Raw genomic sequence first — 11,643 nt, 5'->3', positions numbered from 1 at the left:
TTCTTGAGTTCTTTATATATTTTGGATATTAATCCCATATCAGTTTTACGACTGGTAAAGATCCTTTCCCAATCTGTTGGTGGCCTTTTTATCTTATTGACAGTGTCTTTTGCCTTACAGAAGCTTTGCAACTTTATAACGTCCCAACTGTCGATCTTACAGCACAAGCCATTGCTGTTCTGTTCAGGAATTTTTCCCCTGTGCCCTTATCTTCAAAGCTTTTCCCCACTTTCTCCTCTTTGTTGTCCCCAAGATAAAGATAATTCTAAATTGTATATTCCACATCATAAGGCCCAAATGACACTAAGAATAGATTCACTGTTCTGAAAATTCCTACCTGAGGACTAGCAATCATTTTACTAGAAGTAGCCATGTAAGCTTACAAAGAAGAAAATCACCAACTATCCTAACCAGCTATCACGCCTATAAGAAGGCAAAAGTAATTTATTTTCTCATCTTCCTTTCTGCATAACAATTTGACTGACCAGGAAACTGGCACTAAAAATTGAATGATATTACATTGCTTCATAAATGTAAAATTATTAACTTATCATTGTGAAATAATTGATTGAATATTGTTTGTTTTGCTCCTCCTTTTTGAACTTTGATATTTACCAAACTAGATGCCAGTAATACACTGAAGTTCAATGTCATACACAGCATTGTTAATGACAGGGTTTCCAGAAGGACCACCACTCTGGAGCTTTAAGCTTTAGAACATGGGGTTCAGTTTCATGTTGCTCTTATCCAATATCCTTCTAATTGCATGTCTTTCTACTGCTAAAGGGAGTGGTAAGTGGAAGCAGATTTGAAACATTCAATTTCTAGCCAAATATTTATAACTCCTGTATGTATATGAGAATATTTAAATTTATTTTAACTTTAGTAAAACAATTTTAATAGAAACTAAATTATAAACTATTTTAAGTAAAAACAGAAAATATATTGATAGTAAAAATAAATGTATTTTTGGAAATAGTTTCTGATAAGTAATAAGAGGGAAAATTTGAATAAACAGATATTCTCAGTTCTCTAATTTGAAAAGTGTGAATAGCCTCTAAATTATAATTTGGAGAGGTAAAAGAAATTCATCTTGTAAATGTGTAAATAGTACATATAAGAAGATTAAATTTCAAAATGAAATTTCACCTAAAGAAATACAGCCATTGAAGAGGAAAAGTACCTGACAGACTCTAAATATATCTGGGTCGATGTGGCATTCATCTCCACAAATTGGATAAATTTTAATTTCATAGTCATTAAAATGAGTAACTTTTCCTTTTTCAAACAAGTCATATTGCAGCAAATGGACATGTTTTTAAGAAGATAAAACAGAATTATGTTACTTTGTAAGTGAGCCACCACAATGTTAACATTTTCTTTTCTGATTTCTCCAATGTATGTAGAAAGTGGGAGATCATGTTACCACTATATTAACACTGTGTATGAAGAGGATTTAACAACCATCCTGAGTGATTCATAAAGATACTACATCCATGGGTTAGCAAATAATGCTTTAAAGATGGAGTAGGATTCTGGAATTTAGTCACTGAATCTGGTTTCATGAAATATTTATTTTCCTATTTGTTGTTTGCTAATGTGTCCACATAATGAGGGGTGATTTATGAAACTCTTCAGTCCTCACATTACATTTGTTTTAAGATCCACCCTTTCTCATTTTGAATCATTTCCGAGATTTAAGCTCATGTTCTTATTCTGTAACTGTGAATTCACTTTGAATTGTTGTCACAGGAAAGCAGTCATTCAATGAGAGAAAAGGTCATCTGTGAAATGACAGAATATGTTTGCTTTCAATTATTTTGTACTTTTATAATTTTAATATTTAATATAATTACATTGCTTTTCTTCTTCAAAACTGTCCCATAGTCCCCCCTTGTTCTCTAACTCAAGCATTCTTTTTTCTCTAATTATTATTGCATAAATATATCTATACCTATATACATATATATCTATCCCTAAATAAAACCTGCTTAGTCCATTCCATATGATTTGTAAATACTGTATGACTGATATTCTGTACAGTGTGGAGAATAGTAGTCACACTTTTCCTTTTGAATGAGTGAGTTTACAAACTATACTGTAAGAAAAGCAAAAGAACAAGTAATGAGAAAGAGGTAGATAGATAGGTGACAAAGGACAGACTGAACAATGATAGACAGACGAACAGATGCAGAACATTCTTTCAGGATCTACCAAGTCCAACACTGATCTTCTAAGGTAGCTAACTTGTGGCAGCTAACTTATTGCAGATATCTGGGCTTCCCCTCTGAAGGTCTTCCTGCATGATACTTCTAAGTAATAGAACAGAGAGCAACCGTAGAGATCACATAATCAAACCAGGTGCTCCCAATTTCCTGCAATAACTGACTAGAAAAGTTGAAACAATAAGCTGAAGTTTCCAGTTGTGTTTCCCACCCCCACCTCATGTAGATAAATTTGCTATGACTGATATTTCAGTTGTTCTTTCTTACTCTTCCTGGGAATCCAGATGGAGAACTCAGGCTAGCTGCCTGAACATACTTCCTCTGGGGGGTTATCTGCAAGCAGTGATAATGATGTTACCTTTCTGTTATTTTTGTTTTTGTGTGGAAGCTTCATGCTTTGGAACACAGTTCTGCCCTTCAAACTTCAATTGGCTGAAATAAAATAGCTTGCCTCATTTATTTCTTTAGGTTATTATCAGTAGCCAATTTGATGATATTTTGTTGTTCTATCTATCTATCTATCTATCATCTATCTATGTATCTATACATTTATCTATCTATCATCTATCTATCATCTCTATAATCTTGCAATTATAAAAGAATCTTGATTCTTTTTTCTCATTTATGGAAAAAGAGAGACTTTTTATTGTCCCTATTGTTGGATATTTCATTTATTTACATTTCAAATAATATCCCCTCCCCCAATCTCCCGCCAGAATCCTCCTCTCTCATCCCTCCTCCTCCTGCTTCTCTGAGTGTGTGCCCCCACCCACACATGCATCCCTACTTTCCTACCCGCTCTTACATTTCCTTACCCTGGGACATTGATCCTTCATGAGTCCAAGGGCCTCTTCTTCCACTGATGCCCAACAAGACCATCCTCTGCTATATATAAGTCTGGAGCCATGGGTCTCTCCATGTGTCCTCCTTGGTTGGTGGTTTTGACTCTGGGAACTCTGGTTGGTTGATACTGTTGTTGTTCCTATGGGGTTGCAAACCCCTTCAGCTCCTTCAGTCCTTTCCCTAATTCATCTATTGGGGAACCCGTGATCAGTTCAATGGTTGGCTGTGAGCATCCACCACTGTATATGTCAGGCTCTGGCAGAGCCTCTCAGGAGACAACTATATCATGCTCCTATTAGCATGCACTTCTTAGCATCCAAAATAGTGTCTGCATTTGGTGACTGAATATGGGATGGATCCCCAGGTGGGGCAGTCTCTGGGTGGCCTTTCCTTCAGTTTCTGCTCCACACATTGTATTTGCTCCTGTGTGTACTTTGTTATCTCTTCTAAGAAGGAACAAAGCACTCACACATTGTTCTTCCTTCTTCTTGAGTTTCTTGTGGTCTGTGAATTCTATCTTGGGTATTCTGAGCTTTTGGGCTAATATCCACTTATCAGTGAGTGCATTCCTTTTGTGTTCTTTTGTGGAAAAGAGATTCTTATCTCATGCAATATATTGTGATTACAAGTGTCCTCTTCCTTTATGCCTCCCAGTTTGTCCCTCCTACCACTCCCATCCAGATCTATCCTCTTCATGACAAAAAAGAGTAGGTTTCTAAGTCATAACAAGAAAATATAAATAAACAAAATATAATACAATAAAACATAAACTATTGCATTGAATTTCGACAAGAGAACTATGGAAGGAAATGAACCCAAGAGAATGCACAAGAATCAAAAAACCTTTCATTCATATACTTCGGAATCCCATATAAATACTATACTAACACTCCTATACATACACAGAGGATGTGGGACAGAACTATTCAGGGCTTATGTATGAATGATGCTTCCATCTATAGGAGTTCATATGAGATTTATTCAGTTGATTTGGAGGGCTTTTTTTCCTGGGTCTTTTATCCTCTTGGACTCTTTATGTTCTTGCTACCTCTTCTTGCATTTTGCTGACATTTAAGGGAATGGGTTTGATGGATAGACCCCATTTGGAGCCCAGTGTCCCAAGGTCTCTCTTTTCCATCTCAAGCTTTCTTCATGCCTCTGCCACATGTGTTTGTGTGTGTGTGTGTGTGTGTGTGTGTGTGTGTGTGTATGTGTGTGTGGGTGTGTGTGAAATATGTATCTGTGGGTATATCGAATAGTTCCCACATTTGTAGGAGGAATCCTCTCTGGCCATCACTGAAGAAAGTGCTGGTCGACCAGTATAGCCAAATATAATTAGGAATAATTTTATTCCTTTTTTCCAAGACATTTCCAAAAGTATTATTTGTTTTTACACTAGCTCTTTGGACTCTAGTTTCTGGTTCTCAGTCACCCAAGTAATATTGAATATGAGTTTCATCTCATGGTGTGGACTTTAAGTCAAATCAGACATTGATTTGTTAGACCAAAAAGCCCAGTTTCACAATTGCCCTGTCATATTTGACAAGCAGAACAGCATTGTAGATTAAAGGTTTGGGGGCTGGGTGGGTGAATAAGTTTTTCTTTTCATAGCATGCAGAGTACTTTCCTCTACTCATGTCTCTAGAACATAGGGGTAGAAGTTATGTATTCAGCAGTTTATCTTTTCCCTGTTCAGTGAGTTATGTGGGTGTCATCTTCACAAATGGGACCTTGGCAGCTTGGGGAAAAGAAGCTATTGCCTTGGCAATAGCCTGGGTTTTTAAGAGATTTCTGTGACCCCATTTGTCCAATAACTCAATCAGATATAATCCAATCCCAGGACTGTAAGGTTTATTTGTTGACCAGAGATGGCCAGTTGGGACTCCATGTTATCCATTATTTGGAGACTTCACTAGGAACACCTTCATATATATTTAGGAAGATTACACTGCAACAAATTTTCATGCTCCCCCTCAAGTGACCCTCAATCCTACTTTTCTCTTCCTGCATTCTCTCCTGATCACTGTCAGCCCTCATTGACTCTGGAACAAAATTCACCTAGAAAAACTATTTTATTTCCTCTCTAAAGGAGTTTCATGTGTCCCCCTAGTCCTTTCCTTTATACTTAATTCCCACTGGCCTATAGATGATAGCTTGATAATCATTTAATTAATGACTAATCTCCACATATGAGTGAATACATAGCATATTTAACTTCCAGGGTCTGTGAAAAAATTGTTAGAATTTACATGGGGATTGCATTGGATCTGTATATTACCATTGATAGGATGCCAATACTACCTACCGGTGAGCATGGAAGTTCTAAATCAGGCTTCTAATATCTGATTCATTTTTTTCCTGATAGACTTAAATATTTTATCATATAAGCCTTTCACTTGCTTTAGTAGAATTATTTCAACATAGTTTACATTGTGTAATGCTATTGTAAATGCTATTATTTCATTGACTTCTTTCTCAGTTCATTTATCATTGTATATATGGAAGCTGCTTCTTTTCTGAATTAATTTTATATACAGCTACTTTAGTCAAAGGGCTTATTAGATGCCCCTCCCTGTGGAATGTTTTTTGAGTCATTTATGTAGACTATTATACCACCTAGGAAGAAAGATAATTGGACTTCTTTCTTTCTAGTGTGAGTCCCCATTATCTTCTTCAGTTAAGGAGATAATCTAGTTCAGATAATCCCATTTTACCAATCTAGTTAAGATTTGAAGTTGTATATTTAATAGAGAAATCATGCCCAGCCTTGTCTTGTTCCATATTTTAGTGGACTTGCTGTTCCATCTAACTTGAGGCTGACTATTGTTTTGCTGTACCTGAGTTATCATGTTGTCTCAGGTCCCTTTGGTCCCTACCTGCTCCAGAACTTTTATAATGAAGGGGTGCTAGAATTTTTCAACCACTTAATGAGATGATGACATGGTTTCTTTCTTTTACTTTACTATTATAGCTATTATAACTACTGATATACACATGTTGAACCATCCTTGTCTCTCTCAGATGAAGCGCACTTGATGGCGTCATGGTGGACGATGTGTTGGATGTGCTTTCCAATTCCGTTTGCAAGTATTATATTGAATATACCTTTAAATCTATATTCATAAGGGAAGTTGTTCTTTATTTCTTTTTTTAATTTATTCTTTATGCGATTTGGATGCCAGAGTAATGGTTGCCAAATCAAATGAATTGAGCAACGTTCCTTCTGTTTGTAGTTTCTGGAAAAGTAAGAGTAGTACTGCAGTTAACTTTTGTCTGAAACAATGGCAGATCTGTTCTAAAATCCTCTGGCTTTGAAATTATTTTGATTGGGGTATTTAAATGATTTTTTCTATTTCCATAGGGTTATAGGTCTGTTTAACTTGTTTATCTGGTCTTGACTTAACATGGGGAAGTGGTACCTATGAAAGAATTACCCATTTTTTCAGAGATTCCAGTTTGATGGAGTATAGGTTTTTAATGTATGATGTTAGGAATCTCTGGATTTCCTTGATGTCTATTTTTTGGCCCTTTCATGTCTGATTTTTTTTCTTTTTTTTTTTTTTTTTTTTTTTAGGTATTTTCCTCATTTACATTTCCAATGCTTTACCAAAAGTCCCCCAACCCCCCTCCCCCGGACTCCCCTACCCACCAACTCCCCCTTTTTGGCCCTGGCGTTCCCCTGTACTGGGGCATATAAAGTTTGCAAGTTCAATGGGTCTTTCTTTCCAGTGATGGCCTACTAGGCCATCTTTTGATACATATGCAGCTAGAGGTAAGAGCTCCTGGGTACTGGTTAGTTCATATTGTTGTACCACCTATAGGGTTGCAGTTCCCTTTAGTTCCTTGGGTGCTTTCTCTAGCTCCTCCATTGGGGGCCCTGTGATCCATTCAATAGCTGACTGTGAGCATTCACTTCTGTGTTTGCTAGGCCCCTGCATAGTCTCACAAGAGACAGCTATATCTGGGTCCTTTCAGCAAAATCTTGCTAGTCTATGCAATGGTGTCAGCGTTTTGGAAGCTGATCATGGGGTGGATCCCTGGATATGGCAATCACTAGATGGTCCATTCTTTCATCACAGCTCCAAATTTTGTCTCTGTAACTCCTTCCATGGGTGTTTCGTTCCCAATTCTAAGAAGGGGCAAAGTGTCCACACTTTGGTCTTCGTTCTTCTTGAGTTTCATGGGTTTAGCAAATTGTATCTTATATCTTGGGTATCCTAAGTTTCTGGGCTAATATCCACTTATCAGTGAGTACATATTGTGTGAGTTCCTTTGTGATTGGGTTACCTCACTCAAGATGTTTCCCTCCAGGTCCATCCATTTGCCTAGGAATTTCATAAATTCATTCTTTTTAATAGCTGAGTAGTACTCCATTGTGTAAATGTACCACATTTTCTGTATCCATTCCTCTGTTGAGGAATGTCATATGTCCTTCTGGATATATGCCCAGGAGAGGTGTTGCTGGATCCTCCGGTAGTACTATGTCCAATTTTCTGAGGAACTGCCAGACTGATTTCCAGAGTGGTTGTACAAGCTTGCAATCCCACCAACAATGGAGGAGTGTTCCTCTTTCTCCACATCCTCGCCAGCATCTGCTGTCACCTGAATTTTTCATCTTAGCCATTCTGACTGGTGTGAGATGGAATCTCAGGGTTGTTTTGATTTGCATTTCCCTGATGATTAAGGATGTTGAACATTTTTTCAGGTGCTTCTCTGCCATTCGGTATTCCTCAAGTGAGAATTCTTTGTTCAATTCTGAGCCCCATTTTTTAATGGGGTCATGTCTGATTCTTTTAATTTGGATATCTTACCTTTATCTTTTAGATAAATTGACATATTGTCTGTCAATCTTATTAAGTTTTCTAAGAACCAAATCTTTGTTTCATTAATTCTTTGTATTTTTTCCCTTGTTTTTACTTTATTGATTTCAGTACTGAATAGATGGTCAGAAGAACATGAATCACAAAATTGTTTATTTCTTGCCAACTGCTTCCTTTAGTTGTGATGTCTTCTTTTTGATCCAAGTGTTCAGGTGTGTTGTTTTGGTTCTAGTGTGATATTTCTCCAGGTGTTTTATTATTTTCTTTTTTTTCTTTATTTTTTAGTAGATATTTTCTTTATTTACATTACAAATATTATCAATTTTCCTAGTTTCCCCTCTGAATATCCCGTATTCCCTCCCCCATCCCCCTGCTCCCTAACCCACCCACTCCCATTCCTGGCTGGGGCATTCCCCTATACTGGGGCATAGAACTTTCACAGGACCTAGGGCCTCTCCTCCTATTGATGACTGACTAGGCCATCCTCTGCTACATATACACCTAGATCCACAAGATCCATCATTTGTTTTCTTTGATTGGTGGTTTAGTTCCAAGGAGCTCTGGGGATACCGGTAACTTCATATTGATGTTCCTTTTATGGGGCTTCAAACCCCTTCAGCTCCTTGGGTACTTTCTCTAGCTCGTTCATTGAAGACCTTGTGTTCATTCCAATGGTTGGCTGTGAGCATCCACTTCTTTATTTGCCAGGACAGTCAGAGCCTCTCAGGAGACAGCTATATCAGGCTCCTGTCAGCAAGATCTTCTTGGCATCTGCCATAGTGAGTGGATTTGCTGGTTGTTTATGGGATGGATTCCCAAGTTGGGCAGTCTCTGGATGGTCATTTCTTCAGTCTCTGCTCTGAACTTTGTCTCTGTAACTCCTTCCATGGTTAGTTTGTTCCTCCTTCTAAGAAGGATTCTGAGCTTCTGGGCTAATATCCACTTATCAGTGAGTGCATATCATGTGTGCTCTTTTGTGACTGAGTTACCTCACTTAGCATGATATCCTACAGATCCATCAATTTGTCTAAGAATTTCATAAATTCATTATTTTATAGGTGCATAGTACTCCATTGTGTAAATGTACCACATTCCTCTGTTGAGGGACATCTGAGTTCTTTCTAACTTCTAGCTATTATAAATAAGTCTGTTATAAACATAGTGGAACATGTGTCCTTACTATATGTGGGAGCATCTTCTGGGTATATGCCCAGGAGTGGTATTGCTGGATCTTCCAGTAGAACTATGTCCAATTTTCTGAGGAACTGCCAAACTGATTTCCAGAGTTGTCATACCAGCTTTCAGTCCCATCAGCAATGGAAGAGTATTCCTCTTTCTTTACATCCTTACCAGCATCTGATGTCATCTGAGTTTTTTTATCTTAGCCATTCTGACTGGTGTGAGGTGGAATCTCAGGGTTGTTTTGATTTGCATTTCCCTGATAGTTAAGAATGTTGAACATTTTTTTAGGTGCTTCTCAGCCTTTTGGTATTCCTTAGTTGAGAATTCTTTGTTTAGCTCTCTACCACATTTTTAAATAGGGTTGTTTGTTTTTCTGGAGGCCAACATGTTGAGTTCTTTTTTTTACTTTGGACATTAGCCCCCTATCAGATTTAGGGTTGGTAAAGATCTATTCCAAATCTGTTGGCTGCCTTTTGGTCTTACTGACAGTGTCTTTTGCCTTACAGAAGCTTGCAATTTTATGAAGTTCTTTAGGAATCTTACCCCTGTGCCCATATCTTCAAGGCTCTTTCCAAATTTCTACTCTATACGTTTCAGTATCTCTGGTTTTATGTGGAGTTCTTTGATCCACTTAGACATGAGCTTTGTACAAGGAGATAAGAATGGATCAATTCACATTCTTCTACATGATAACTGCCAGTTGAGCCAGCACCATTTGTTGAAGATGCTGTCTTCTTTAAACTGGATGGTTTTAGCTCCTTTATCAAAGATCAAGTGACCATAGGTATGTGGGTTCATTTCTGAGTCTTCAATTCTGTTCCATTGATCTATCTGTATGTCATTGTACCAGTACCATGCAGTTTTTATCACAATTGCTCTGTAGTACAGCTTGAGTTAAGGGATGTTGATTCCACAGGCCCTTCTTGCTTTAAGAGTCTCCATCTCCATCAAGAAGTTTGGTGTATTTGCAATAGGGTTGCCATTATATGTTACTAGCTCTTTTTTATTTGCAGCTTTAAATATTCTCTCAATGTATGTTTAGTGTTTTTTTTTTCACTGTTTTTTTTTATTACATATTTTCCTCAATTACATTTCCAATGCTATCCCAAAAGTCCCCCATACCGCCCCCCACTTCCCTACCCTCCCATTCCCATTCTTTTGGCCCTGGCATTCCCCTATATTGGGGCATATAAAGTTTGCAAGTCCAATGGGCCTCTCTTTCCAGTGATGGCCGACTAGGCCATCTTTCAATACATATGCAGCTAGAGACAAGAGCTCCGGGGTACTGGTTAGTTCATCATGTTGTTCCAACTATAGGGTTGCAGATCCCTTTAGCTCCTTCGGTACTTTCTCTAGCTTCTCCATTGGGAGCCCTGTGATTCATCCAATAGCTGACTGTGAGCATCCACTCCTGTGTTTGCTAGGCCCCTGCATAGTCTCACAAGAGACAGCTATCTTTGGGTCCTTTCAGCAAATTCTTGCTAGTGTATGCAATGGTGTCATCGTTTAGAAGCTGATTATGGGATGGATCCCTGGATACGGCAGTCTCTAGAAGGTCCATCCTTTCATCACAGCTCCGAACTTTGTCTCTGTAACTCCTTCCCTGGGTGTTTTGTTCCCAATTCTAAGAAGGGGCACAGTGTCCACATTTTGGTCTTCATTCTTCTTGAGTTTCATGCGTTTAGCAAATTGTATCTTATATCTTGGGTATCCTAAGTTTTGGGCTAATATCCACTTATCAGTGAATACATATTGTGTGAGTTCCTTTGTGATTGTGTTACCTCACTCAAGATGATTCCCTCCAGGTCCATCCATTTGGCTAGGAATTTCATAAATTCATTCTTTTTAATAGCTGTGTAGTACTCCATTGTGTAAATGTACCATAATTTCTGTATCCATTCTTCTGTTGAGGGACATCTGGGTTCTTTCCAGCTTCTGGCTATTATAAATAGGGCTGCTATGAACATAGTGGAGCATGTGTCCTTCTTACCGGTTGGGACATCTTCTGGATATATGCCCAGAAGAGGTATTGCTGGATCCTCCGGTAGTACTATGTCCAATTTTCTGAGGAACTGCCAGACTGATTTCCAGAGTGGTTGTACAAGCTTGCAATCCCACCAACAATGGAGGAGTGTTCCTCTTTCTCCACATCCCCGCCAGCATCTGCTGTCATCTGAATTTTTGATCTTAGCCATTCTGACTGGTGTGAGGTGGAATCTCAGGGTTGTTTTGATTTGCATTTCCCTGATGATTAAGGATGTTGAACATTTTTTCAGGTGCTTCTCTGCCATTTGGTATTCTTCAGGTGAGAATTCTTTGTTCAATTCTGAGCCCCATTTTTTAATGGGTTTATTTGACTTTCTGGAGTCCACCTTCTTGAGTTCCTTATATATATTGGATATTAGACCCTTATCTGATTTAGGATAGGTAAAGATCCTTTCCCAATCTGTTGGTGGTTTTTTTGTCTTATTGATGGTGTCTTTTGCCTTGCAGAAGCTTTGCAGTTTCATGAGGTCCCACTTGTCAATTCTCGATCTTACAGCACAAGCCATTGCTGTTCTATTCAAGAATTT

At 38.1% G+C, this 11,643-nt stretch overlaps 1 protein-coding gene across 3 annotated transcripts in view; it reads left to right on the top strand.

The window, feature by feature from the left end:
- The first annotated feature begins 470 nt into the window (after positions 1-470).
- LOC147006134 (complement factor H-like) overlaps positions 471-11,643 on the top strand; it is an 85,729-nt gene continuing 74,556 nt past the window's right edge. Inside the window, exon 1 of one of the 3 annotated variants that reach the window (XM_085841634.1) lies at positions 471-792. In XM_085841634.1, coding sequence (XP_085697760.1) covers positions 720-792 — 73 coding nt within the window. In that variant the 5' untranslated portion in view covers positions 471-719. The remainder of the gene's footprint in view (positions 793-11,643) is intronic. The other 2 variants (XM_085841632.1, XM_085841631.1) reach the window with 2 other exon arrangements.

The sequence above is a fragment of the Mus caroli genome, unplaced genomic scaffold (assembly GCF_978045245.1).
Source record: "Mus caroli unplaced genomic scaffold, Mus_caroli_1 scaffold_1, whole genome shotgun sequence".
Taxonomy (NCBI): Eukaryota; Metazoa; Chordata; class Mammalia; order Rodentia; family Muridae; genus Mus; species Mus caroli.
Note: the sequence above shows the minus strand (reverse complement) of the source record. Positions and strands in the feature narration are given on the sequence as shown.